Consider the following 27823-nt stretch of genomic DNA (forward strand, 5'->3'; position numbering starts at 1 on the left):
CCCCTCACCTGTCACTTCTTCCATACTTGTTCATCTTGCCAGTGGTTCCCAGCTGCAGTTCTGCCTCCCTTTCTGTCCCTGATACTGCACCTCCTACCATATTTTGCCCTCCCGAATCTGAGCTTTCACATCATCTTAAAGCACTCTTCCACACTTTCCCCACTTACCCGCACCTCCTGGTCATCTGCTGAATACCCTACCCGAAGCCTAACATAACTGTCAAGTACCTGCAGGCCCTGCTGTGTGCCAGCCCCTGGCTCTAAGCCTTCTTAATTTCTTGGTCCAGTTGTAGATCCCCTTCCCCCACTCCCCAAACAGAAAAGAGGAAATGAGACCCAAAGAGGAAACTGGGTCTTGCTGATCCCACGCCCAGCCAGGCCACTGACCACACCCCCATTTCACTCCCAGCCTGACCCTGCCACTGACCACAGCACTATCCCCTACTCAGTGTGACCCAGCTGCTGGTTGTGCCCCAGACCCACCCCACCCCCACCAACTCAGCTTATATACTGCCACCATCCCATCGCTCTCCCCCCAACACCATCCTAGCCTTATTTAGCCATTGACCACAGCCCCATCTCTTCTCAGTCTCCCGCAGCCTAATCTGACCTCTGACCTCACTCTGTTATTCCCTGTCTTGTAATTATTTTTTCCCTTCGCCTAGCCTGAGTCGGTGACTGATCATAGATGTATTTTTCCTACCGCCGTCTTCCCCAGCCTTCTTCCCCATTTCTAGTTCGATACAGTCACTAACCTCATCCCTTCTGCCGCTACTGGTGCTAACCCCATCCCCATCTCCTGTGCCCCAGAGCCTCATCTTCATATACCCAGCTCGGCCCAATCCTGGCATTCTCCCCTTCCCAATTCCTTAGTAAACTCAAGCCACCCTAGCCACTGAATGGCTACTGATGACAGAAGCTGTGGGATTTCAGTCTGACTTTAGGCCCTGGTCCCTGAAGATTGACAAGACAAACTGTCATCAGGTCCTGACAGTTCTACCTCTTCAAACTACAAATGAACAACGTCCTCCTCTCCACCATTCTAACTACTGTCATCACTTCTCATTTGTGCTAATGCAGTGTCTTTCTGACCTATCTCCAAGGTAACAGCCAGAATTATTTTCCAGAATCTAGTTCTGGTTATGTCCCTTTTCTGCTCAAAGCCTCCCTTGGCCTCATGGTGCCCTCCAGGATGTAAAATACTCCTTCCTCTCTAGTCCTCCCCTGCCTTTCCACCCTGACCTGACTTCCCCGTCGCTGCTCCCTTGCAGGTACTCTGTGCTTCCGCCAGCCCACCCGCTCACTTCCCTGAATGCTCCTCCGTGATTTCCTGTTCCTCCACCTTTGCTTATGCTCTTCTTTCTGCCTGGAATGCTACCCCTGACTCACCTCCGGCTGGCGTAGTGGAGACAGCTTGGGCTTTGGAGTCAGAGATATGGGTTCAGATCCTGGCTTCACAACTTATTAGCTGTATGACTTTGGAGCAGTTCCTTGAACAAGTATTTAATATCTTTGCGCCTCAGTTTCCTAATCTGTAAAAATGGGTATAATGATACTTATCTTGCCGGGTTATTGTAAAGATGAAATGAAATTATGTATACAAAGAGATTGACATATCATCAATAAAAGGTAATCCTGGGCGCCTGGGTGGCTCAGTGGATTAAGCCGCTGCCTTCGGCTCAGGTCATGATCTCAGGATCCTGGGATCGAGTCCCGCATCGGGCTCTCTGCTCAGCAGGGAGCCTGCTTCCCTCTCTCTCTCTCTCTGGCTGCCTCTCTGTCTACTTGTGATTTCTCTCTGTCAAATAAATAAATCTTTAAAAAAAAAAAATAAATAAAAAAAATAAAAGGTAATCCTTACGATTTTTATTATCTTTATTTTAAAGTCCTAACTTCAAATGACACTTAAAACAGAGACTTTTCGGTCCCTTTTCTGTAACCTAAAGGGATCTCTCCCCTGAACACACACATCTTGACTCTGACCACATCCTGCCCTGTATTATAATTCTGTATTTGGCTTACTCACTCAACTAACCAGGAGCCCCTTGAAAGCGAAGGCAAGGGCTTGCTCTTCTTGCTTCCCAGTCACTGAGAGTTTGGCCCAGGGCCTTTTTCACAACAGACCCTCAGAAATGCTTGTTGGATGAATGGAGGGAGAATGTGTAATGGGAAGAGAGATGTTGGGGCAAGTTGTTCTCCTACAGACAGAGGTGTGTTTGTGGGGAAGCTGTGTGCGTGGGACAGGGTCTTTATGGGAAGATAATGTGGCTGAGATAGGGTCTGTGTAAGGGACTGCATGTTTGAGATAACGTGTATGTGGAGACAGTATTCGTAGTAGTTTTGTGGTAAAGAGCTCTGTGCATAGACAGGGGTGCAGTTGGAGAGAGTGGATATGTATAGATAGGTGTAGGTGGTAAGGGGCTATGTCGAGGGAGATCAGGTCCAGCCCGTCAGCTGCCCAGTCCAGCCCGAAATGAGCCTCCAGCAGCCTGAGGCCGGATATGTCAGTCTCACCCACAACCACCCCCCCCTTTACTCCCCCCTCCCCCCGCCCCGCGGTTGCGGACTCAGAGGCCAAATTTGGTAACAGACTGAGGGTTACTCCCCCAACCCTCATACATTCTGACTTTGTCTTCAGGTTTCTTTCTCCCTTGTCCCTTTCTGTAGCTCCCTGTCTTTCTGCAGCTCCCTTTGTGGGTATCTGTTCTGACTATATTTCCATGTGCCCCAAATTCTTTACCCCCCCCCCCCCAGTATACTTACATTCCATTCCTTGCTAGGATTTGACCTCTTGTCCTCCACCCCCCCCCCCCATTGCCCAACTCCTCTGGAATGCATCTCAGGAATGTCTTGAGGGAGGAGGAGTTCCCTGGGAGAGGGATGGGGGGGGGGGGCATTGTTGCTGTTTCATAAAACATGGTGGAAAAGGGAGCAAAGTTCTCAGGCCAGAGGAGGAACTGGATGGCTTCTCCCCATACTTCCAAGGGGCTTGTTCTGTGCCCTCATCACCCTCTCACTTCTCAATTCCTTTTCCTCCTTCACCATCTTGTAGCTATGTGGGTGTCCACTCAGGACCAGCCTGGGAGTAAGGGTAGGCATGACTCATCTCCCTTATCGGGGTCTCACCAGAGGTTTCCGTGCTTGAAGAAGAAGGGGGTGTCCATATGTCCGGAGGAAGTGGGGGAGACGTGCCATTTCAGCTTAGGGTGGAGGGTCCTTTCAGTCCTGCCCTCAGCTCCTCCGACTCCTCCACTTCGCTGACCCTCCAGCCCTCCAGCAGCCCCACAGCCAGGTCTGTCAAGCTACTGGGAGAGGTAGCTGAGGAATGGGGGAGGTGGGCAGAGAGCTGGGGAGACTGGAAGGGTCCTCGCTTGTTTGGAAATAAAGATAGCAAGCTGTGGTTTCTTGTGAGACTCTGGACTGTTTATAAGGTCAGAATGGTCTCTCAGATCTCTGCTCCACACCTTTCCCACATATACCTGTCTCCTGTTTCTAGATTTTTCAGTCTCTACCTCATCCTTCCTAATCTCTTCACCATCCAAAAACCTATCCCTTCCCAACTTCCCTGGTTCTGGCTTCTGTATCCCAGCACTCCTACCTGTTTCTAACCTAACCCGAGTTGTCTGTTTCCCCACTTGGGGTTTGCTGCTTGCCAGGAGGGGAATGAGCAGCCCGAATTTGCTCATTCTCTCAGTTGAGAGGAACCAATCCCTGTACCAAACTGGGTCACATCATCAGCTGCCAGGCAGATTCTTGTCCCCCTGGGTGCCACCTGCCACCTGCAAGGGTTCTTCCAGCCTGCTGAGAGGTGCCAAGGAGGGTGGGGGAGGTCAGGGTGGGACTGATATCTTGAGGTGCCCTGAAAATACCATCAAGGGAGGCAGTAAGATAGGGGGCAGAGCTTGAGAAGGGCTTACTGAAGACTGGAGAGCCTGAGACCAGTTGTCGTGAGGACTGGGTATTCACTTGGTGACTTGGAGCAAGGACCAAGTTAGAGACTGAGCTCCTCCTCTGATCTGCCTTGAAACTACCCAACCTGCCCCACCATGTCTGATATCCATTCTGCAAAACTGAGAATTTGACTAGGTAATTTCTGAGATCCATTTGGATTAGAGAATCATCATTCTAGTTTGACTGCCAGGAAAGCCAGACGCAGGGCCAGGCTCCCTGGGAAGGCCCCTCCCGCTCCAGTTAGACGGTGCAAGCTGCCGGTGTTTCGTCTCCCTGCCCAGCTAGCTGGAGTCGGTGTTTGCAGGCTTCAGGATCTCTTGGGAATTACCTAATATAACGTCCTCATTTTGTAGAGAAGGAGGCTAAAGCTGTCAGAGGGGAGGTCACATGATGAATCAGGGCAGAGCTCTGAAAATCCCAGACAGGAAAAAGCCAGTAAGACCTAGTGAGAGACAAAGAGAGAAAAAGACTGAACTAAGAAAAGATGAAAACAAGGCAGAGGCAAGGCTGGGAAAAGAGCAAGGTAGGGGCCAAGAGAGAGACACTTGGCACACAGAAGGGAGGCACAGATTCTAGTGGTAGGGACAGGATGGTGTCTTCCAGGAACACTGCATTGCAGACCAGACGCACACCTAACCACTCTTAGGTGGTTAGGATTGGTTTTTTTGGTATAAATAATGTTTCCATCTTTAAAATGCTTAAATAAAACAAAATAACCACGTTACTCTATGCTCTGGTGGGTCCCTTTCAAAAACACCCCTCCCTGGGGCTCCATCTGGGGGACCTCCTGTCCTCTAATGCGGATGTGTGCTAATGCGCTGATGCCACGGGCCAGGTAGAGACAGGCTGGAGAGGAGAAGCTGCCACCATGGTTGCGCTTTCGCTGAAGATCAGCATTGGGAACGTGGTGAAGACGATGCAGTTTGAGCCGTCCACCATGGTGTATGATGCCTGTCGCATCATTCGTGAGCGCATCCCAGAGGCCCTGGCTGGCCCTCGTGAGTCTGAGTACCCTGGTGGCGGGGGTGGGAGTCTTCCGTCCCTCCTTTTTCCCCGGGCTCTTGATTTTAAGGGATGAACTCAAGGCTGCTCATCCCTCAAGCGTGTGCTCCCTGGTTCCTTCTCTCCCCCTTAAGCCCTCAGTCTCTGGGGAAATAGTAAGGGAACCATGCAGCCATTCAGCAACACTGGGGTCCTCGTAGTCTGAGGTGAGCCATCCTTTCTTTTAGCCAGCGACTTTGGGCTCTTCCTGTCAGATGAAGACCCCAAAAAAGGTATATGGCTGGAGGCCGGGAAAGCCTTGGATTACTACATGCTCCGAAATGGGGTGAGTATCCCTTCATCAAGGACCATCAACATCCCCTCTTCTACCTCCTGTTTCAGCACCCATGTCTGTTGTCTCTGAGCCTCTCCAGGCTTTCTATCCCAGGCAGTCAAAATAACCTGCTTTTTGAGTGAGCCACCGTAGTGTTGCTTTTAGTAATCTACTTGCCTCTCCTCTGGAGGAGAAAGGAAGTAATACCTCTGGCTTCAAGGGGACCCCTCCTCCTGTTCCGGCCCCACCAGGACACCATGGAGTACAGGAAGAAACAGAGGCCCCTGAAAATCCGTATGCTCGACGGAACCGTGAAGACTATCATGGTGGATGACTCTAAGACTGTCACCGACATGCTCATGACCATCTGTGCCCGCATTGGTAAGTGGTCTCGGGGGGGCTGAGGGCACAGGAATGGAGGCTCCCGCTCTGCTAGAGAACACAGATGTGGTGCCTGGGGTGCCACCAACCCCTCCCCCTCCCCCAGGCATCACCAACCATGATGAATATTCGCTGGTGCGAGAGCTAATGGAAGAGAAAAAGGAGGAGGTGACAGGGACCTTACGGAAGGACAAGACACTGCTGCGAGATGAAAAGAAGATGGAGAAACTAAAGCAGAAGTTGCACACAGATGATGAGCGTAAGCAGAAATCGAAAAAAGAGGGCCCTGGAAATGGTCGGGGTCGGGGGAGTGGCGGGGGGGGCGGTGTTCATTCGTTAGTTACGGAGAATCTGCTTTTGCGAGGCGCCATTTGAGATGCAGGCTGCATCAGTAGTAAAACGAAGTCTTACGCTCATGGAACTTCTCAGTGAGTGAAGGTAGGAGACGAAGAGCAAAGAGCAGACCAGGCAGGCGCCCTAGGGGCTCGGCACTGAGGGGACTGTGTGTGTCTCAGTGAACTGGCTGGACCATGGCCGCACGCTGAGGGAACAGGGAGTAGAGGAGCATGAGACGCTTCTGCTGCGGAGGAAGTTCTTCTACTCAGACCAGAATGTGGACTCCCGGGACCCCGTACAGCTGAACCTTCTTTATGTGCAGGTGTGGAGAGGATTTGCCTGGGTAGGGGAGGTAGGGAGAGGCGGTGGGAGCACAGAGAGGGATATCCCCACACCCACACCCACCACCCACCGCCTTGTGTTCTCCAGGCACGAGATGACATCCTCAATGGCTCCCATCCTGTCTCCTTCGACAAGGCCTGTGAGTTTGCTGGCTTCCAGTGCCAGATCCAGTTTGGGCCCCACAATGAGCAGAAGCACAAGGCTGGCTTCCTCGAGTGAGTGACTCACATCCCACACCCTGTCAGGGCCCAGGACTCACTGGGCCCAACAGCCCTGCCCCCCTCCCAGGCTTTCTCTCTCTGTTCTTCCAATGCACCAGGGTTTGACCCACACGGGTCCCTTTTTTTGCTGCCGTCAGCTGTTTGTCTCCTTGCTGGCCCCATGTGGAACACAAACGTAACCCAGAATCTCTGCCTCTGCCCCACACCTCTCAAGCAAGCATGTAGCCTCTCTGAGATTCTCTGAAGAATTTTACTGTAGCAGCCAGAGGAAAACAGAACATTTCTCCTCATAGGGAACATAGACTTAGAAAGCTTCATGAGTCTTATCCACCAATACTCAGAATGTGGAGAGTGCAGCGTGGCTTGCTTGGCTTCCAACATGCATGGTCATCCTTCTCCTGAACTCCGTCTGCTCTTGGTTCCCTGCAGTAGTGCTCTAGACCCTCTTTCCCTCAGGGACTGAGCCTGCAACTCAGGTTCCCCCAGTCCCTCTCCCTGTAGGGTGAGACATGGGCTGCACTTAAGAGCTCATGCTAGGCCTTCTCGACTTCATGAATAATCCCAACTCTGTTCCCTTGAGCCTTCCTTCTCCCCAAAGATAACACTGTCCTAGACATTTCCTCACACCCCCAGGCCTACAGTCCATGGCCCACATATCCTTGATGCTGTCCACTACATGCTGACCCTCCCTTTTCTGGTGTAGCCTGAAGGACTTCCTGCCCAAGGAGTATGTGAAGCAGAAGGGAGAGCGTAAGATCTTCCAGGTGAATGGGGGTCGGGGAAAGTGCTGGGGATGCCCTGGGAGCTTTGCTGCTTAATCCTACTGACTGAATGGACCCCGCCCCTTCTTTGTCTCTTCCCACCCGGGTTCCAACCACCAAGCTGCTCTTCCACCTCTCCTGTGCTGAGAAAGCCAAAGACCTGGGCTCCATCACTGCATTTGCTGTGGAATTCAATTCAATATTCTTGTTTTCTTTTCTTTGCCTCTAACATGAGATGACAGTACCTTTCCTGGGTAGGACTGATAGGAGAATCAAATGAGATAGTATGCCTCAAATTACTGTGAAAAGTATATCTTTGTACAAATGTGTTATCCCCACTTCTTGAATACTCAACCAAAAAACGATCTATTTGACCTTCTACTTCTTATCTGTTTGTTTCCAGAACATCTGCAAGTTCTTTAACTGTATCCCCTGAATTCCCGCTTCTGCATATTCTTCATCAGCCCCCCCAGTCTGTCACCCTCTCATTTCTCATATCCTGCACCCCCAACCTTTCCTGTGCCCCCCATAATACGCTTTCATTGTAGTTAATGTCACAACTCCTTGTCTGTAACACTGTCCGCCCACATTCTGCTAAACGTTTTTTCCCGTTTCCCGTTTCCAGGCACACAAGAATTGTGGACAGATGAGTGAGATCGAGGCCAAGGTGCGCTATGTGAAGCTAGCCCGTTCTCTCAAGACATACGGTGTCTCCTTCTTTCTTGTCAAGGTGGGCTACAGACCCTTCTCACTGTCCTCCTCAGTCCTGCTCTTTCCTTTCCCCTCAAAGTCTGGCCCTGCCTTTGGTCACATTTTCTATCATCCCTACAAGTCCCATTCTCTGCCATGCTCTGACCTTGTGAAAATTTGCCCTGTTGTCAGCCCTCTGCCACCACTTGGCTCCCAACCCTCTGTTTTCCCTCGAGGAGCTTGTCCCAGCTCCATCTAGATACCCAGTTCAGCTCTTCCCGTGCTCCTCAGCAACCCCTTGTGATCCAGATCTGATCTCCTCGTTCACTCGCTATGGCCTGGAGCCACAGTACCAATGACAACCTCTGCCTCACAGGAAAAGATGAAAGGAAAGAACAAGCTGGTGCCCAGGCTTCTGGGCATCACTAAGGAGTGTGTGATGCGAGTGGACGAGAAGACCAAGGAGGTGATCCAGGAATGGAGCCTCACCAACATCAAACGCTGGGCTGCCTCTCCCAAGAGCTTCACCCTGGTGAGTCTGGGAGCCCAGAGGGGAAAGCGCTTTGGAATTTCCAGGCAGGGGTAGCTGCAGAGGTCGCTCCCCTCCCTTGGGATAGTGCAGTGTGTGTGACTCCAGCAAAGGAGAATTTTGTAACGATTACAGGACCATGGAGATCAGAGTAGAGGAGAAGCTTTCCTGGAGAATAAGTGATGCTACAATGAAACTGTCTAAAAAATCAACAGGACAGGTGCACCTGGGTGGCTCAGTGGGTTAAGCCTCCGCCTTCAGCTCAGGTCATGATCTCAGGGTCCTGGGATCGAACCCCACATCGGGCTCTCTGCTCGGGCGGGGAGCCTGCCTTCCCCCGACCCCCGCCTGCCTCTCTGCCTACTTGTGATCTCTGTCAAATAAATAAATACAATCTTTTAAAAAAAAAAAGTCAACAAGACAGAACTGTCACCAGCAAGCTGAGCTTGCAGAATACTTGAGGAGAGGGAAGGAAAAGGTGGTAGAAAAGATAAGCCTCCTCTCTTTGAGCAGGAACTATATAGTAGTCCCCCCCCCCCCCGACTTTATATTTTCGTGTGCTGGATGGAAACTGATACCACCTTGATAAAGTGCCCCAGTAAGGGGATGAGAATTTCTTAAAGGCTATTTTTCCATTTTGGATACTAGTGCTAACCCTCAGATGTGGTCAGTGATAAATGTTTGTCTTCCCAATTTTATTATCAGGGGAGAGAAAAGAGATTTCATGGATGGCATGCATGTGAACTATGCAGCACAAAGACTCTTCTCAGAAATAAAGTGTTGCCCTCCTGGGAGGAAAAGAAAGAGGAAATTAAAGGGTGGGCTTCTCCCCAGAGAGCTGTTGCAGGGGAAGCCCTCGCCAGCTCACCCGTGGGGCTCCCATCCTACCCTTTTCCATCCTGAGTATATGCTGGCTCTCCCACCAAGCCCCCACCTTGTCACCCTAGGATTTCGGGGACTACCAAGATGGCTACTACTCAGTACAGACGACGGAAGGAGAGCAGATCGCACAGCTCATCGCTGGCTACATTGATATCATCCTTAAGAAGGTGCCCACCTCAGCCTTTTCCTTATCTTCCCCCACCTTCTACCCAAGTCAGTCCTTTCAAAGTGGGGCACCAGGTTCTGGAAAAAGGCTGACTAGGGGAAAGAAGAAGCTACCTTTTCCCTGCCTCTCTTTTCTTTAATTGTTGTTCCTTTTTCTTTCCCTTTCCTACAGAAAAAAAGCAAGGATCACTTTGGGCTGGAGGGAGATGAGGAGTCTACTATGCTGGAGGACTCAGTGTCCCCCAAAAAGTACGAAGGGAGCTGGGCTCATCCCATCCATCAGGGGCAGGGATGGCAGGGCCTGACTCCAACGACTGCTGAGGGGTGGGAAATCCCTAGGACGGTTCTTTAACCAGTCACAGGCTCTCCTAAGACCTCACCTGCCCCACTAGACTCTAGGACCTGCAAAGGTAGTAGAGCTGGGTGGGAAGGGGGTGATAGCACAGAGTCCTCTGAGTGCTTCCCGGGGTGTCCCCTTCTAGGTCGACAGTGTTGCAGCAGCAGTATAACCGGGTGGGGAAGGTGGAGCACGGCTCTGTGGCCCTGCCCGCTATCATGCGCTCCGGAGCCTCTGGGCCTGAGAATTTCCAGGTGGGCAGCATGCCACCAGCCCAGCAGCAGATCACCAGTGGCCAGATGCACCGAGGACACATGCCCCCTCTGGTAAGAGTATGCTGCCAACAGAGGGCTAAGCCGTTCCTCCACCGTCAGCGGGGCCCAGCCAGGAGCTAGGCAGTCTTTCCCCACATCCCTGTTTGTATTCCTGTCCCTAGCCTCAGGTTCTTTACCTTCTCTTGCCTCTAAGCATTCCATTTCTCCTGCCCTTGTGTTGCAGACATCAGCCCAGCAGGCGCTCACTGGGACCATCAACTCCAGCATGCAGGCCGTGCAGGCTGCCCAGGCCACTCTGGATGACTTTGACACTCTGCCCCCTCTGGGCCAGGATGCTGTGAGTACGGGAGGAAGGAGCGGCCGGAGGTGCTAAGGCCGGGACTCCCTGGAGTGATCAGGGTTGACCAAACCAGGGCAGACCCTGAGCTTTGCTTCTCTGTCTTTCCCTCGCAGGCCTCTAAGGCCTGGCGTAAGAACAAGATGGATGAATCAAAGCACGAGATCCACTCCCAGGTAGATGCCATCACGGCCGGTACTGCCTCTGTGGTGAACCTGACAGCAGGTAAGCTGGGCGCCAGGCTCTCCTTGTGGTGGGGAGGGGGAGGAAGAACGCGTGTGAGCACAAGTGTGATGGCCCTGGGTGGGACCGCACCTTGACTCATAGAAGAGACCATGTGCGTGTACGTCTGTCTCCGGATGTGTGTATGACTAACGCCTCTGACTGTGCACTTCGTCTGGCCTGCCCGCCTCTCACTCATGCTCCTCTCCCTCATCCTCCCTTAGGGGACCCTGCAGAGACAGACTACACAGCGGTGGGCTGTGCGGTCACCACCATCTCCTCCAACCTCACGGAGATGTCCCGCGGCGTGAAGCTGCTGGCGGCGCTACTGGAAGACGAGGGCGGCAGTGGCCGGCCCCTGCTGCAGGCCGCCAAGGGCCTCGCCGGGGCAGTGTCTGAGCTGCTGCGCAGTGCCCAGCCTGCCAGTGCTGAGGTCAGGGGCCACGGGCTGGCACCAGGGCAGAGAGCCCAAAGGAGAAGGGGGCAGTCCAGGCTGTGGGGTAGAGTTGGGGGACCCATGGGCCTGTAGGACTCAGGTGCATGTGGGCAGGGATTGGGCAGCTTCTGACTGGTGTCCACTCTTCCACAGCCCCGTCAGAACCTGCTGCAAGCAGCTGGGAACGTGGGCCAGGCCAGTGGGGAGCTGTTGCAGCAAATTGGGGAGAGTGATACTGACCCCCACTTCCAGGTTAGTGACTTACCCAACCCCTAGAACATAAGCTTCTTGGAGGTAATCTCTGACCCTGAATCTAGCTCCTAATCCTGTTCCTACAAATCAACGTCTCAGAGCCAGTCTGAGCCTCTCTTTGCAGGGAATGACACTGGGAACCTCCAGTCCCTTTTTTAGGGGATGAGAATTCAGAATTCCTGAGTCTAAACTAAATCTACTAGTTCACACTTGGCTGATTGATATTTTGTAGCCTCTTGTCATCTTTTCCTTGTCTTCCCCATATATAGCCCTTGTCCCAGCTTAACATGCTGAAACCCCCTCCATGCCACCCTAAGGACACCATTCCTCTAGCTACCCCCTTCCCTACCCCATGCCGGTTTCCTCAGCTGACTTGTTATCCTGGATTTCCCATGCAGATATGTGCACCCAGAGGGGCTGGGGCTCGATCTCCCCACGATACCCCCACGGTAACGGCCTCTGGCCTGGGTCTTCCCAGCTTTGTCCTCTCTGAGCCGCATACACTCGCTCTGCACCTCTCCCTCAACCTCCTAGGGGAGCAGAACATGATGGGAGATGGGTAGGCATGTCAAAGGCAGGGCTTAGAAAAATAGGATCAGGGAGGGCTGTACGGGGTCTCGTACTCCAGGGTGACAGCTTCCAACCAAGATTGAGAAGAAATGAAGGAAAGAAGCTGAGGGTAGGAGGGATGCCAAGGGGTACCTCTCTCCATCCCACTGTAACACCACTGCTCTTCCCTCCCCATCTCCATCCGAGTGTATCCGCCTCATGCATTTCTCCCTTTGGTGTAGGCTCTGTTTCTCCTGGTGTAGGTTTGTTCCTAGGTGGGGGTTCTGTCCTACCGGGTGCTCGAGGCAGGGGCTTGGGGTTTCTTCTGGTTGCTTCTGCATATACTGTCCTATGATTGGAGTCAGTGGGAATAATGAAACAGCTTATGCCTCTGAGAAGGGTCCCTGGATCCCAAGCCCGATCTCAAGGCCTGCTGACAGCTGTTTCCTCACAGGACGTACTAATGCAGCTAGCCAAGGCCGTGGCAAGTGCCGCAGCTGCCTTGGTCCTCAAGGCCAAGAGTGTGGCCCAGCGGACAGAGGACTCCGGGCTCCAGACCCAGGTCATTGCTGCAGCAACACAGTGTGCCTTGTCCACCTCTCAGCTGGTGGCCTGTACCAAGGTGAGTCCCACAGGTGGCGCTAGCCTGTGCTGCGGAGTGATGGTGCCGCACACCAGAGCCTCTTGCTTCACTTCTTCGGCTCCTCCTTACCTCTCCCAGTGACTGCTGCACACACCACAAATACCCCACCTCGCAGCTCCTTTCCACAGCCTTCATCTCTCACATGCGGTTTGCCTGCAGGTGGTGGCGCCTACGATCAGCTCACCCGTCTGCCAGGAGCAGCTGGTGGAGGCCGGACGGCTTGTGGCCAAAGCCGTAGAGGGCTGTGTGTCTGCCTCGCAGGCAGCCACAGAGGATGGGCAGCTGCTTCGGGGAGTGGGAGCAGCGGCCACCGCTGTCACCCAGGCCCTGAATGAGCTGCTGCAGCACGTGAAGGCCCATGCCACAGGGGCTGGGCCTGCTGGCCGTTACGACCAGGCCACTGACACCATCCTCACCGTCACCGAGAACATCTTCAGTTCCATGGGTGATGCTGGTAAGGACACCACTCCCGGGGAGACCACGAACCCCTCTGAGGCTCCTTGAGCCCAGTGGACATTGCCTTGCAGACCCGCCACCTCCCCCTAAGGACTCAGCATAGTAGGCTAGATGTTTGGTATCTCTGAAACCTCCAGTTTCTCCTCTGTAAAGCAGGAATATGATCCCTGTTCTGCCTTCTTTGGTGCTTTTAGAGAATATGCAGAAGTGTATACAAACACAGCAGGAAGTTGGAAGGTGGCATTATTAAGAGATAGCCTTCCCCACTCCACCCTACCTGTTCACCCCTAAAAGCCTTCGCAAGAACTATCTTATCTTCTCAAGACTATTTGCTGAAAATAGCCATTATAGACCATCTTCCTTCCCACGAAAGCCTGCCAGGAAATCTCCTTCTCCAAGATCCTAAACTCAAAAAAACCCAGTAACTCCAGGGGAATCACTTCGAGAACCTTTGTGTCTCTTTAACTCTTCTCAAGAGCACGGTCTACCTTGTCTGCACCCTTTCCCCCCACCCCTAGCACCCTTGCAGTGTCTCAGGCTTCCTTACCTGACTGTGTCCTGTCCTCTCAGGTGAGATGGTACGACAGGCCCGCATCCTAGCCCAAGCCACCTCTGACCTGGTCAATGCCATCAAGGCCGATGCTGAGGGGGAGAGCGACCTGGAGAATTCCCGAAAGCTATTAAGCGCTGCTAAGATCCTCGCTGATGCCACGGCCAAGATGGTGGAGGCTGCCAAGGTACAAAACCTTCTGTGCACAATCCCTGATTGAGACCTGAAAGGAAGTAGAAAGGTCCAGAGGGGGTCACCCTTTCCTGATGGAAGAGACCCAGGAAAAGCAGGGAATACATGAGAACAAAGAGAAGCGCTCAAGAAGTAAATGCACCCCAGGCATCCAGTGGATGGCGGCCCAGGCTTCGCGCTAGCATGCCGCTGCCCCTTTTTTTCCCTCCAAGTCCAAAGTCTGCTGTCCTTACTTTCTCCTACTTTGCTACCCGCTTCCTGGTCTCTCCTGGGAATGCACAGAAGCATTCAGTCCTCAGCAAGGCAGGGGGACACGGACACAGGGTGCAGAAGACTGTCAGGAAGAAGCCAGGAAGCTCTCACACTCCCTGGGCTGTGGCATTCTTCAGCTCGCAGGAATAACCAGGTCCCCTGATGTGGTTTTTGAGATCCCAGATCTAAACTTTGTCCCCACCCCATCCCAGAGAGCCCCCCTCACCCCCATTTGCTAGTGGCATCTTGTGGGGAGTAGGGAAAGACACATGGCTCCTTCCCCCAAGAGGGACAGAAGCAATAGTTCCACCTAAAGTGGGTCCAAAGGGAATCCAGGGCCCCCCTACACCTCCCTCTTGCCTGCCCGAGGCAGCTCATCTCGGCTGCAGTTACATTTAGCGCGGAGAGTTAGAAATGACTTGAGGAAAATGTTGGAGTCTGGAGGGGTCTGAGCAGAGCTTATTTGGGGGTGCACAGGGACAGTGAGTGAGGAGTGTCTTTCCACTTCTCTCAGGGAGCAGCTGCCCACCCTGACAGTGAGGAGCAGCAGCAGCGGCTGCGGGAAGCGGCTGAGGGGCTGCGCATGGCAACCAACGCGGCTGCTCAGAATGCCATCAAGAAGAAGCTGGTACAGCGCCTGGAGGTGAGGCTGGGAGGGGAACGTGGAGCAAGGGTGTGGGCGCCATGGGAGGAATGAATGACAGTGGGAGGGAGGAACGTACAGAGAGAGACTTGAGCAGTATCTCCTCGTGGGCTAGCACAGCCAGGGTGGGCCAGAGGCCGAGTAGGGCACTGCCTGGGCCTTGTCCTAATGCTCTGTCCTCACAGCACGCAGCCAAGCAGGCTGCGGCCTCAGCCACACAGACCATCGCTGCAGCCCAGCACGCAGGCTCCACCCCCAAGGCCTCTGCCGGTCCCCAGCCACTGCTGGTGCAGAGCTGCAAGGTGAGACTCAGTGGGAGGTGGTGAGGAGGTGTGGGAGGAGGGACTCCCCTCCCCACCCCCAGTCTGTGGCAAGGCAGCTCTCATGATGTTTTCCCCCACAGGCTGTGGCAGAACAAATTCCACTGCTGGTGCAGGGCGTCCGAGGGAGCCAGGCTCAGCCTGACAGTCCCAGTGCTCAGCTGGCCCTTATTGCTGCAAGCCAGAGCTTTCTGCAGGCAAGGCACCCTCTCCCACCTCTCAGACAAGACCCTTCCCACCCTCTGAGCTCCTAAGATCGCCTACAGTGTAAAGCTCCGCCAATAGGCTCCTTCCCGGATGGAGCCACAGCAGTCCGAATGCCCTCACCAGCATCAGTCCGTGTACCCAAGCAGATCGTACATTCATCTGCTCTCTGTTCCCCAACAGCCAGGTGGGAAGATGGTGGCCGCTGCGAAGGCATCAGTGCCAACAATCCAGGACCAGGCTTCGGCCATGCAGCTGAGTCAGTGTGCTAAAAATCTTGGTACCGCCTTGGCAGAACTTCGCACTGCTGCCCAGAAGGTATGGGAGCTGGCGGCTTTGGAAAGTGAGGGAAGGAGCGCCCAGGGCATAGTCAGTGAAGCATCTGACTCTTGATTTCGGCTCAGATCATGATCTCAGGCTCATGAGATCAGGCCCCATGTCAGGCTCCATGCTCAGCGCAAAGTCTGCTTAAGTTTCTCTCTCCCTCCCTGCCTTGTGTGCATGCCTATGTGTATGCTCTCTTTCTCAAATAAGTAAATCTTAAAAAAAAAAAAAAAGAAAGAAAGAAAATGAGGGTGGAGTTCTGGGATGATGGGGAGTCTGCAGAACCACCTCAAATGGGTAATTGTGTAACCTGGGGTATCCCTGAGACACAGCAGTACCTCCTGTATCCAAAACCCCTTATCATTGTAGGCTCAGGAAGCATGTGGACCTCTGGAGATGGATTCTGCCCTAAGTGTGGTGCAGAATCTAGAGAGAGACCTGCAGGAAGTGAAGGCAGCAGCTCGAGATGGCAAGCTTAAACCCTTACCCGGAGAGACTGTAAGTATTCTTAATACTTCTTGGGTGCCTGGGTGGCTCAGTCAGTTAAGCATCTGCCTTCGGCTCATGTCATAATCCAAAGGTCCTGGGATCGAGCCCTACATCGGGCTCCTTGCTCAGCGGGAAGCTGCTTCTCCCTCTGCCTGCTGCATCCCCTGCTTGTGTACACTTTCTCACTCTTTCTCTCTGTCAAATAAATAAATAAAATCTTATTTAAAAAAAAAAACCTTCATTCTAATTAAACGCTGAGGTTTTTTTCCCACCTGCACTCCAGAGCTACCCAAAACCTTCATTTAAACTGCCAGCTGGGGGCGCCTGGGTGGCTCAGTAGGTTAAGCCTCTGCCTTCTGCTCAGGTCATGATCTCAGGGTCCTGGGATCGATCGAGTCCCGCATCAGGCTCTCTGCTTGGCAGGGAGCCTGCTTCCTCCTCTCTCTCTCTCTCTCTCTCCCTACCTCTCTGCCTGCTTGGTCTCTCTCTGTCAAATAAATAAATAAAATCTTTAAAAAAAAAAATAAATAAAAATAAATAAACTGCCAGCTGATCCCAACTAGCTTCTCAAGGTCCCATTTCCCAGGTCTTTCTGCCCCTGAGTCTCCCACCTCATCCCTAGATGGAGAAATGTGCCCAGGACCTGGGTAACAGCACCAAAGCAGTGAGCTCTGCCATTGCCCAGCTGCTGGGGGAGGTCGCCCAGGGCAATGAGAATTATGCAGGTATGTGGAGGGGCAGGGGAACAGGAGCTGAAGGAGGGATGGCGCTACCAAGGAAGCTGTGGGGATTGAAGCCTGGCAGTAAAGGCACCTTTTCCCTTCATCTGCCCAGGAATCGCAGCTCGGGACGTGGCAGGTGGGCTGCGATCCCTGGCCCAGGCCGCTCGGGGTGTAGCTGCCCTGACATCAGATCCTGCAGTGCAGGCCATTGTGCTTGACACCGCCAGCGACGTTCTGGACAAGGCCAGCAGCCTCATCGAGGAAGCAAAAAAGGCAGCCGGCCATCCCGGGGACCCTGAGAGCCAGCAGCGGCTTGCCCAGGTCAGGTCTGGGGAAGAGGCCACTTACCCCATGGCCCAGCCTGACTGGCGCTGAGTCTCATCCACATTGATAGGCCCCTTCCCAGGTCTGCTCCTGACAACTCCTGTCTGAATTCCATTGTTTCCCTCAGTATTGGGAGGAGGGTCTCAGTCAGCCTAAGGCAGGGGCCTCACTGAACACTGGATTCGAGACAGTTTGATCACTATCAGTTGACACCTTAACTTCAGCCCCTTTGGCTGCACATCCCTTTCCTTTCCTCTTCACTTTTGGAGGCAGTAGAACATGTCCCCATGAGTGGAGGAGGGGCTCTCCCAAATTGTTTCCATTTTGGCAACGCCTGTCTCCTTTTCCACCTCAGGTGGCTAAAGCAGTGACCCAGGCCCTGAACCGCTGTGTCAGCTGCCTGCCTGGCCAGCGAGATGTGGACAATGCCCTGCGAGCAGTGGGAGACGCCAGCAAGCGACTCCTGAGTGACTCGGTAGGAAGACCAAGGGTGTGGGGGGCACGTAGGAACAGAAGAATTCCCAACCTTTAGACCTCTCCTTGACCTTGACTTCCCAGATTTACCCTCTTTCAGTACTCGCAGGCTCTGTGCCCACCTCCCAGCACTCCTTGACCAAACTCTCCCTCGCATCGTTCCCCATGCTCACTTCTGACTTCCTGACCTTCTGACCCTGCAGCTTCCCCCCAGTACCGGGACGTTTCAAGAAGCTCAGAGCCGGTTGAATGAGGCTGCTGCTGGGCTGAATCAGGCAGCCACAGAACTGGTACAGGCATCTCGGGGAACCCCCCAGGACCTGGCTCGAGCCTCGGGTCGATTTGGACAGGACTTCAGCACCTTCCTGGAAGCTGGTGTGGAGATGGCTGGACAGGCCCCGGTATGAAAAGGCACAGGGTCTGGCTCGGGCCGAGTGGTGCCTGCGTGACCACTCAGTCCTGACCTCTGCCTGCCTCCTTCCCCTCTCCCCCGGCCCCTCCCTAATCTCTAGCAACATTTGAGTGTTTGGGACAGAAGAGCCCCTTTAGAGACAGATAAGAAAGGACTGACTGGACAATGTGTTGACCTTTTCACCTTCAACAGAGCCAGGAGGACCGGGCCCAGGTCGTGTCCAACTTGAAGGGTATCTCTATGTCTTCAAGCAAACTCCTTCTGGCTGCCAAGGCCCTGTCCACAGACCCTGCTGCCCCCAACCTCAAGAGTCAGCTGGCTGCAGCTGCCCGGTAAGTAGGAGCTGGGAAGCCCAGCCCTGCAGTGTTGAAGAGACTGGGGCGGGGGTGGGGGGGAACATTTCATGAGAAGCCCCAGCTTAGGAGTAGTTACACACAGAAGAGAAATAGACACTTCACATGCATAGAGGACCCAAAACTGGGTCCTCTACGATGACCTGTGCATGCATCCACTCCACTTCCTGTTCCTCCCAGGGCGGTGACTGACAGCATCAACCAGCTCATCACCATGTGTACCCAGCAGGCGCCAGGCCAGAAAGAGTGCGACAATGCCCTGCGGGAACTGGAGGTGGGCACTTGGCAGGCTGAGTGGTGTGGAGGCTGAGGAAGGTATTCTGGATTTAGGCGGGGAAGGAGGTGTCTTGAGTCCTACTTTGTCCTCCCCCTGTACAGACTGTCCGGGAACTCCTAGAGAACCCAGTCCAGCCCATCAATGACATGTCCTACTTCGGCTGCCTAGACAGTGTGATGGAGAACTCAAAGGTAAATGCAGTAAGGGGCCCAGGAGGGCAGAGGGCAGGAAGATGGGGTGAACCCGGTCTCCTCTGCCCCTCTGAGGATAGGGGCAGACTCTTCTGACAGCCTCTGTTCCTCAGGTACTGGGTGAGGCCATGACTGGCATCTCCCAAAACGCCAAGAACGGGAACTTGCCAGAGTTCGGGGAAGCCATCGCCACAGCCTCCAAGGCCCTCTGTGGCTTCACCGAGGCAGCCGCACAGGTTATTCCCCTGCGACGGTCCCTGAACCTTCCCCTTCTTTCCCTCCCCCATCTCCTCCACAGCCTGACGCTCCTGTAGATAACCAAGAAGTGATGTATGCAAAACCAGCTCTGTGGAAACTGAGTTTCTTTCCCCTCCTCAGTGGAAATGTTTGTCAGCAACCACAGAGTACCAATAGTACTGGTCGCTGTTCCCCCTGAACCCCTGGTACCTTGGGCTATGATGACACCCTCCAGTCATGGGCCCTTGTCCAGCCCTGGCTTTCTTGGTATATGCTGATTAGCATATGCACATCCTTTTTCACAGTCTCTAGTACCAGAGACTACATTGCCAGTTAATTGAGTCACCACTTAGCTTTGCCTTTTTATACAATTATGAAATATAAAATAATCTGTTAGCTGTGAGTATTTTGCTTTTAGTACATGAACCCTTAAGGCAGACCGGCTCGAGAGTTCATCTCAGACTGTTTTCCTGAAAACCTTCTGGCCTGCTCCCCCAGTCTCCATGACCTCCCTTTGCCCTGTTCTGTTGGGTGGCCTATTCTATATGGTGTGACTTACTTCTGGAAAAGCATAAAGAGGAACAAGCAGAGTGACCATGCGTTGAAGTATAAATCAAACCTTCTGATGGTCTTCTAATCATAAAAAATCATTGGCAGCCATTATAGCCATCCTCTCCCTCTCCAAATCCCTGAAGCTTGGAGGTGTTGGAAATACAGTGACCCTAACAACCTGCACAGGTTTTGAACTCTTGCAGAGGGGCTTTATGTGTGTGCCACATGTATATGCATGCCAGGGTGGTTTTCAAACCTTTTTGACTTCTACTTAAGTAAGGAGTACTTTTTACCTTTTGGTCCCCAGATACACATCTACACAGAAGTCTAATGAAATCCTTACCATGTGGGGCACCTGGGTGGTTCAGTCATTGGGTATCTGCCTTTGGGTCGGGTCATGATCCCAGGGTCCTGGGATCGAGGCCTGCTTCTCCCTCTGCCTCTGCCTCTGCTTACGTTCCTCTCTGACTCTCTCTGCCAAATACATGAGAAAAATCTTTTAAAAAACACAAAACAAAACCCTTACCATGTGGTTTTCCTTTTTTTTCTTTTTTACTCTTTTAATCTTTTAACCTTCTGAAATGTTCAAACACATTTAACAAAGCAGGAGAGGTTTTTCCCTTTTTGTAGTGTTACTATTATTTGTTAATATACCACCACTCACATAGGACCCTGGCTACCAAACTTATCCCTACTCTCTTTTGTCCCCACTGTCACTAGGCTGTCCACTGAGAGACAGTCTTTCTTCCTCACCCCACCTTCACCCCTCTCTCTCTCCAGGCTGCATATCTGGTGGGGGTCTCTGATCCCAACAGCCAAGCTGGGCAGCAAGGACTGGTGGAGCCCACGCAGTTCGCCCGTGCAAACCAGGCAATTCAGATGGCCTGTCAGAGTCTGGGGGAGCCTGGCTGTACGCAGGCCCAGGTAACTTAAGGGAGCAGGTACTATGGGCAAGACTGTGAAACGGTGCCTGGCCAGGATGGACTGGCCCGAGAGAGTTGTGGGAGATGTGGGGGGTGCATCTCTGACCTTCCACACACAGCTTCTCCAGGGGTGATTGTCTTTTCCTGCCATGTTTCTTATCACTCTTAGTTACTTTTAAGTTCAGAACTTCTCTGTAGCTGTTTGAGTTCACTCTCTTCCTTACCCTCCTGCAGCTTCTCCATCAGCGTGTCTGTCTTCCATCTCCCCCTTCCGACACCCTGTTCATCTTTGGGTATCTTTGTCTCCCAAATCTTCACTTCTCAGGTGACTCCGTCTTTCCTAATTAGACTTCCAGAGGTCTTGCTCTCCCTCCCCCAGCCCTCAGTAGGCTCCCGCCTAGGTGTGTACACTTCCTTCCTGCCCTCAGGGTGGCTCTGCCACGTGTCTTGTCTCCACAGGTGCTCTCCGCAGCCACCATCGTGGCCAAGCACACCTCTGCGTTGTGTAACAGCTGCCGCCTGGCCTCTGCTCGAACCGCCAATCCTACTGCCAAGCGCCAATTCGTACAGTCGGCCAAGGAGGTGGCCAACAGCACAGCCAATCTTGTCAAGACTATCAAGGTTGTCAGTTTTTGAAATTCCCAGCCTCCCTCTGACCTGTCCTGTCTCCTGTCCCCTAGTCCCTACATCAGTCCCTGAGGCCTTTGGCCACAGCCCGTCTGCCTGAGCCCAAGCCCTTTTGTGTCCAATCTGGTCATCCCCAGCCTCTCCCCATGCCCCCAGCCCAGGAGAGCTGGGCTTTGCCTCCTTTGCCTGCAGTCAGTCCTGAGGGCCTGTCACTCCTACTTCCAGGCACTTGACGGAGCTTTCACAGAAGAGAACCGTGCCCAGTGCCGAGCAGCAACAGCCCCTCTGTTGGAGGCCGTGGACAATCTGAGTGCCTTTGCATCCAACCCTGAGTTCTCCAGCATCCCTGCCCAGATCAGCCCTGAGGTGAGGCGGTGTGAAGGGAGAACCGATGGGCCGGCTGCCCCCTCATCTTTGCAGGAGTCTTGAGACTCCCCTCCCTGCCTCCTCTCTCCCCAGGGCCGGGCTGCCATGGAGCCCATTGTGATCTCTGCCAAAACAATGCTGGAGAGTGCCGGAGGCCTAATCCAGACAGCCCGGGCACTTGCAGTCAATCCCCGGGACCCCCCACGCTGGTCGGTGCTGGCTGGCCACTCCCGGACCGTCTCAGACTCCATCAAGAAGCTCATTACAAGCATGAGGTATTGCAGGGGTAGAGAACCAACGTGACTCAGGAACATACACAGTAGCGGACCGGCGGGGAGGATGGGTAGTGCAATTAGATGGGATAGTGTTGGAGGAGATCTGTTGTCCAAGATTTGGGGGATATGGGAAAAGCTAGACTAGCCTTGTTTTCAAGGACTGTTCTTGGTGTGGGAGCCTATGATGTGTCCACAGGGACAAGGCTCCAGGGCAGCTGGAGTGCGAGACAGCCATTGCAGCTCTGAACAGCTGTCTGCGGGACCTAGACCAGGCTTCCCTCGCTGCAGTCAGCCAACAGCTTGCTCCCCGGGAGGGAATCTCTCAAGAGGTAAGGGGGAAATGGGTTATACGAAAGCTTGCCTCTGGGAAGAGAGATGGCAGACTGGAGAAGGATGGGGGAATCCGGGAGTGCGCCTCACAGAGACGTCAAGGGTTTGGGAGGAACGTGCCCAGGGGGGTGAGTTCAGTATGGAAAGAAGTAGCAGGCCCTGTTCCAGGTCGCGGTCAGGGCTCAAATTTGCTTCTCTCCCAGGCCTTGCACACTCAGATGCTCACTGCAGTGCAGGAGATCTCCCACCTTATCGAGCCACTGGCCAGTGCTGCACGGGCTGAAGCCTCCCAGCTGGGACACAAGGTACCTGGAGAGACAAGTGGGGAGTTCCAGGGCAGGGCAAGCGAGTGTTCCTGGCGCAGCTGACCTCCACTCAAACCCCTCGCCTCAGGTGTCCCAGATGGCCCAGTACTTTGAGCCTCTCACCCTGGCTGCGGTGGGTGCTGCCTCCAAGACCCTGAGCCACCCGCAGCAGATGGCGCTCCTGGACCAGACTAAAACCTTGGCCGAGTCAGCCTTGCAGTTGCTATACACAGCCAAGGAGGCTGGCGGGAACCCCAAGGTACCAGGAGTGGGAGGGAGGGGCTGCTACTAGGAAGAGGTCAGAGAAGCAGGAACACCATAGCCACCCCCCCGCCCCACTCACTCGCTCTGCCCCCGCAGCAAGCGGCTCACACCCAGGAGGCCCTGGAGGAGGCTGTGCAGATGATGACAGAGGCTGTAGAGGACCTGACAACAACTCTCAATGAGGCAGCCAGCGCTGCTGGGGTGGTTGGCGGCATGGTGGACTCCATCACCCAGGCCATCAACCAGGTTAGAGTCCTGGGGTGCCTGTGGTCAGAGGCCCCATGAGTCAGGGCCCCTGAGCTCAGTGTCAGAGACCCTGATAATCTTTCTCCTTCCCTAATCCAAACCCTCAGCTAGACGAAGGACCAATGGGTGAACCAGAAGGTTCTTTTGTGGATTACCAGACAACTATGGTGCGGACAGCCAAGGCCATTGCTGTCACCGTTCAAGAGATGGTGAGTTTGGGAGAGTATAACAAGGCTACCCCTGGGGAGCTTAGTGTAGGCATAACTTTACTTCTTCTGTTGTCACCAGGTAACCAAGTCAAACACCAGCCCTGAAGAGCTTGGCCCTCTTGCTAACCAGCTGACCAGTGACTATGGCCGCCTGGCCTCCCAGGCCAAGCCTGCAGCTGTGGCTGCTGAGAATGAAGAGGTAAACGTGGGGGCAGCTGCCATGAAGGCCTGCCCCCTGCCCCTCGTAGAAAATCCCAGTGGCAGGCCCCTTGTCCCTATCAGGTCAGCCTCTGGGGTCATCCCACCCTTATTCTGTCTAGCCGCCTTTAAGAAAGGGGAACATCCCCTCAGGGCCACTCTGCTAAAGAGTGATCAGGGATCGTGTAGGGACAGGATCAAAGTCACAGGGGTAGAGGAGACAGCCAACAATCTAGAGCTTTCCTGGTCTGCCAACATCCCTCTGGGACTGTGGCTGCTTCTCTGCTATTCTGCAGGTCTGTAATCTCCTCTTAGTTCTTCCCTGTTGCAGGCCCATGAAGTTCTTCCTTCCCTAAGCTCCCGGCTTTCCAAGAAAGCAAGTAATTGGATCTTACTACCACACCTAATCCCCAGCCTCATACCCCTCCACATCCAGGCCAAATTGTAATCCGTGGCCCTCTGATTCAAATACCCCAGCATAAAGTGCTTCTTCCCCACCTCCTCACTGTGCTTAACATAATCCTCACCAGTTGGTGCCTACATGCTATTATTTTCCATGTGTAGGAGGTGACCTCCTGCCTGAAGGATATGAAACAGGAAATCTGCGTGCTGGGCACTTTTTCTCACTGCCCTTTTCGTCTACGATGCATGTTCTGCTAGGTCCTTCGTGACTCCTCCAAGCACAATGGAGGTCCCTGAGTGCTTTTTGTAAAGCCCCTCTCCCTTTCCCATCCGCCCACAGATAGGTGCCCACATCAAGCACCGTGTGCAGGAGCTGGGGCACGGTTGTGCCGCTCTGGTTACCAAGGCAGGCGCCCTGCAGTGCAGCCCCAGCGACGCCTACACCAAGAAGGAGCTCATAGAGTGTGCCCGGAGAGTCTCCGAGAAGGTGACTGAGCTCATCACTGTGGACTGGGGCCCTGGCTCCCCAACCCTGTGACCCTTCCCATCCTCTTCCTATCTTCCCAGCCCCCTCCTCCATCCCATCTCCCCAGCACCAATGACCTTCCTCTTCCATAAGACACTGACTAGAGTCACCATGTTCCTTTCCTCCCCCAGGTCTCCCACGTGCTGGCTGCACTCCAGGCCGGGAATCGGGGCACACAGGCCTGCATCACGGCCGCCAGCGCAGTGTCCGGCATCATCGCTGACCTCGACACTACCATCATGTTCGCTACCGCTGGCACCCTCAATCGTGAGGGAGCCGAGACTTTCGCTGACCACCGGTGAGGAGGGAACTGGGCCTCCCAGATGCAGGGTGGGTTGTGGGGCCAGAAAAGGCTGGAGGAGCTAGGGGAGGTCTGTGAAGGGCTGACTGAGTTGGGCCCTCCCTCAGGGAGGGCATTCTGAAGACTGCAAAGGTGTTGGTAGAAGACACCAAGGTCCTGGTGCAGAACGCGGCCGGGAGCCAGGAGAAGTTAGCACAGGCTGCCCAGTCCTCTGTGGCCACCATCACCCGCCTCGCCGACGTGGTCAAGCTGGGCGCAGCCAGCTTGGGAGCCGAGGACCCTGAGACTCAGGTATCCACCTGACGCCCCTACTTCTGGCCAGACCCAGTCACCACCTGTTCGCCCGTTCCTTCCCACAGACCGGAGCCTCTGCTCTCTCGTGCAGGTGGTGCTGATCAACGCAGTGAAAGATGTGGCCAAAGCCCTGGGAGACCTCATCAGTGCAACAAAGGCTGCAGCGGGCAAAGTTGGGGACGACCCTGCTGTGTGGCAGCTCAAGAACTCGGCCAAGGTTGGAGGGGAAGGAGCGCAATATCAGGAGTGGGGGCGGCTGGCTGTGCTGCCTCCACTTCCTTAACATGACCCCCTGTCCAACACCTCGGATGCCCACAGGTGATGGTGACCAATGTGACATCACTGCTCAAGACCGTGAAAGCCGTGGAAGATGAGGCCACCAAAGGCACACGGGCCCTGGAGGCAACCACAGAACACATACGGCAGGAGCTGGCGGTGAGCGAGGGTCTGGGGCACCAGGGACTTGGGTCTGAGAGGGATTGTGACACACTGTGAATCTGTATTTCACATATTTCCACAGACATGTAAACAGTCACACTCATTCTCCTCGCGCACTGCCACACTTTTTTTTTTTTTTTTTTTGCTACACTTAAGTGAGCCGCGCTGATGTCTGTCCCCTCCTCGCCTGCTTCTCAGTTGTTAGCATTTAACACCTGCCTTCTCCCACCCTCCTGCTTTCCCCGCCACCTGGGTCCTCCAAACTGCCACATTCAGTGGCCTCTTCTTGGCCGTCATCTTCTTCAGACATTTCAAAATCATCTGACTTGGTGAACAAGCCTCTCTGGAATTTTCTCTTCCTCAGGTCTCCTGACAGCAGCTCTTGTCTCACTTATCCAGCACATCTTCCATGGCATCAGCCAGTCACCTTCAGCCTAGCATGCGCCAAGGCTGGCCCAAACTGGTGCAGATCACCTGCTTTCTCTGTCCTCTACTTTGGCAAGTTTAACCACTTCCACGGGCATTCTCTAGCAAGTTGACTTCAGTTCTGAGTTTAGTTATTATCTGCTGCCTGATGGACCACCGAATGCCAGGCCTCCCCCACTTCTGGCCAGCAAGCCACTTCTCTTTCAGAGGTAGCCACCTCCAGCTGTGCAGAGTCCCTTCAGTCACCTGCAACTTCCTGGTCTCATTCCCCGATCTGGACCATTGCTTGTCCTCCCAGCGCCCTCCTTTCCTGTCCCCACTGTGGGCACCGTGGTTGGGATTCTCACCCACTCTCCCTCACTGTGACTGCTGCGGGTTTTCTCCTTGGGACTCTGCTAGCCTTCGCTGCCATTCGCATCTCGCTCATTTCTGAATTCACCTTTCTGATACGGTCTTTGGCAATGCCCAAACTAAAACTCTTAACTTTTGCCTCCCAAACCTGATCATTCTCTCGCCTTTCCCTTCTCGGTCAGTGGCACATTTTAATAACTCAGATCCTAAAGGCAGGAATATAGCTGTAATGGTCATTTTTCTCTCGTTGCTCACATCTAAGTGCATTGCCAGGACGTGTCAGCACTCCCTCCCAGTGGCTCTCATTTTCTCTTTTCCCCATCCCCACCACCTCCACCTGTCCAGACCATCACCAGTCCTTTGGTATATTTACACCACAGCCTCCATCTGCTCCGCCCTCTCCCTCACCCCTCTGATGTGCTCTCTGTACACAAGAGCCTTAGAATGTAAACCAAGTTATGTCACTTCACTGTTTAAAACCCTTTAGTGAGTGTCCTGGTGTCTAAGGCAAAATCCACACTCCTTACCATTGCCTTCCAAGCCCGATAGCTCCTTCCAACCTCCCCCATCTGCTCATCCCGCCCTTCCCCCTTGCAAAGCCCCAGTCCCTGCACTCTGTCCCTCCCTGCCTGCTGCAGGCCCTTGCACTTGCTTTACTCCAGCTTTTTGAATATCTGGCTTCTTCCAGTCCTTCAGGCTGCAGCTTAAATGTCCTCTCCTTAGAGGCGCCTGGCTGGCTCAATCGGTGGAACATGCAACGCTTGATTTCAGGGCTGTGAGTTTGAGCCCCACTTTGGGTGTAGAGATTACTTTAAAAAAAAAAAAATCTTAAAATCTAAAAAAGCCCTTTCCTCAGAGAGGCTTCCCCAGCCACCTGTCTGAGAAAGGATCTGATTTTTCTTTTTCTTTTTTTTTAAAGTTTTATTTATTTATTTGCCAGAGAGAGGGAAAGCACAAGCAGAGGGAATGGCAGGCAGAGAGAAAAGCATATTCTCCACTGAGCAGGAAGCCCAATGCAGGACTCAGTCCCAAGACCCAAGGATCATGACCTGAGCTGAAGGCAGGCACTTAACCCACCGAGCCACCTATTTTTTTTTTTTTAAGAGAAATTTTATTTATTTATGGACCACATTTTTATTTCTCAGCACAGCACTCTCTTTTTTTCCTTCACAGTCCCGCTTAGTCTTTCATTTTTCTGCTTGTTTACCTGTTTACTGTCTGTTGAAAACAATAGTGTAAACTCCATGAGAACAAGGGCCTTGTCTCATCTATTCCTCACTACACTCCTAGCACCTCACACAGAATCTACCACCTGCTAACTTGTAATAATTTGCTAGATAAATACGTACATCAAAATATTTTTTTTACTTATTATGTAAAATTCTAAGGTTCTTGGTCCGATAGTCAAGTCCCCAACAACCTTTTCTCCACCATCCCTATAATTCTAGAACATTTCTTGATACTCTCTCACTTGACATCCTGTTATTCGTGGCCCCCTGTCTACCAAAAATGCCCGCCTGTTATCTAGGTCTCTTAAGACCCAGCCCCTTGCCCCACCTCTGCCACTCACCCCCTTCAAGTCTTCTCTATAGTTTAGGAATAAAGAGCCAGTTCAAACAAATTTAATTTGTTTAAATTTCAAACAAATAAACTCTCCCCAATCACTTCGGTCAGAAATGACTCAGCAGTCTTACATTAATTATGATGTGTGAATTCCTCCAAGGACCTGATATACAATAAGTACTCA

General features: G+C 53.3%; 1 protein-coding gene across 4 annotated transcripts in view; it reads left to right on the forward strand.

Annotated features, from left to right (window-relative positions):
• TLN1 (talin 1) overlaps nt 1-27823 on the forward strand; it is a 32973-nt gene that overhangs the window by 2035 nt on the left and 3115 nt on the right. The window contains exons 1-49 of one of the 4 annotated variants that reach the window (XM_059142638.1): nt 3269-3291; nt 4786-4948; nt 5180-5277; nt 5517-5646; nt 5753-5905; nt 6162-6304; nt 6412-6539; nt 7249-7309; nt 7932-8036; nt 8373-8528; nt 9473-9574; nt 9745-9821; nt 10055-10235; nt 10408-10521; nt 10638-10746; nt 10968-11176; nt 11333-11431; nt 11830-11880; nt 12435-12602; nt 12783-13077; nt 13650-13816; nt 14588-14716; nt 14902-15018; nt 15120-15233; nt 15424-15558; nt 15934-16062; nt 16676-16778; nt 16888-17096; nt 17455-17574; nt 17777-17974; nt 18178-18317; nt 18519-18612; nt 18717-18806; nt 18920-19042; nt 20376-20519; nt 20978-21139; nt 21371-21511; nt 21605-21786; nt 21983-22115; nt 22320-22421; nt 22510-22680; nt 22782-22931; nt 23039-23140; nt 23220-23339; nt 24081-24227; nt 24398-24564; nt 24675-24858; nt 24953-25078; nt 25180-25296. In XM_059142638.1, coding sequence (XP_058998621.1) covers nt 4819-4948; nt 5180-5277; nt 5517-5646; nt 5753-5905; nt 6162-6304; nt 6412-6539; nt 7249-7309; nt 7932-8036; nt 8373-8528; nt 9473-9574; nt 9745-9821; nt 10055-10235; nt 10408-10521; nt 10638-10746; nt 10968-11176; nt 11333-11431; nt 11830-11880; nt 12435-12602; nt 12783-13077; nt 13650-13816; nt 14588-14716; nt 14902-15018; nt 15120-15233; nt 15424-15558; nt 15934-16062; nt 16676-16778; nt 16888-17096; nt 17455-17574; nt 17777-17974; nt 18178-18317; nt 18519-18612; nt 18717-18806; nt 18920-19042; nt 20376-20519; nt 20978-21139; nt 21371-21511; nt 21605-21786; nt 21983-22115; nt 22320-22421; nt 22510-22680; nt 22782-22931; nt 23039-23140; nt 23220-23339; nt 24081-24227; nt 24398-24564; nt 24675-24858; nt 24953-25078; nt 25180-25296 — 6525 coding nt within the window. In that variant the 5' untranslated portion in view covers nt 3269-3291; nt 4786-4818. Of the gene's footprint in view, nt 1-3268; nt 3292-4785; nt 4949-5179; nt 5278-5516; nt 5647-5752; nt 5906-6161; nt 6305-6411; nt 6540-7248; nt 7310-7931; nt 8037-8372; nt 8529-9472; nt 9575-9744; nt 9822-10054; nt 10236-10407; nt 10522-10637; nt 10747-10967; nt 11177-11332; nt 11432-11829; nt 11881-12434; nt 12603-12782; nt 13078-13649; nt 13817-14587; nt 14717-14901; nt 15019-15119; nt 15234-15423; nt 15559-15933; nt 16063-16675; nt 16779-16887; nt 17097-17454; nt 17575-17776; nt 17975-18177; nt 18318-18518; nt 18613-18716; nt 18807-18919; nt 19043-20375; nt 20520-20977; nt 21140-21370; nt 21512-21604; nt 21787-21982; nt 22116-22319; nt 22422-22509; nt 22681-22781; nt 22932-23038; nt 23141-23219; nt 23340-24080; nt 24228-24397; nt 24565-24674; nt 24859-24952; nt 25079-25179; nt 25297-27823 lie in introns of those variants that run through there. The other 3 variants (XM_059142640.1, XM_059142637.1, XM_059142641.1) reach the window with 3 other exon arrangements.

Source organism: Mustela lutreola, chromosome 12 (genome assembly GCF_030435805.1).
Source record: "Mustela lutreola isolate mMusLut2 chromosome 12, mMusLut2.pri, whole genome shotgun sequence".
NCBI classification, from domain to species: Eukaryota; Metazoa; Chordata; class Mammalia; order Carnivora; family Mustelidae; genus Mustela; species Mustela lutreola.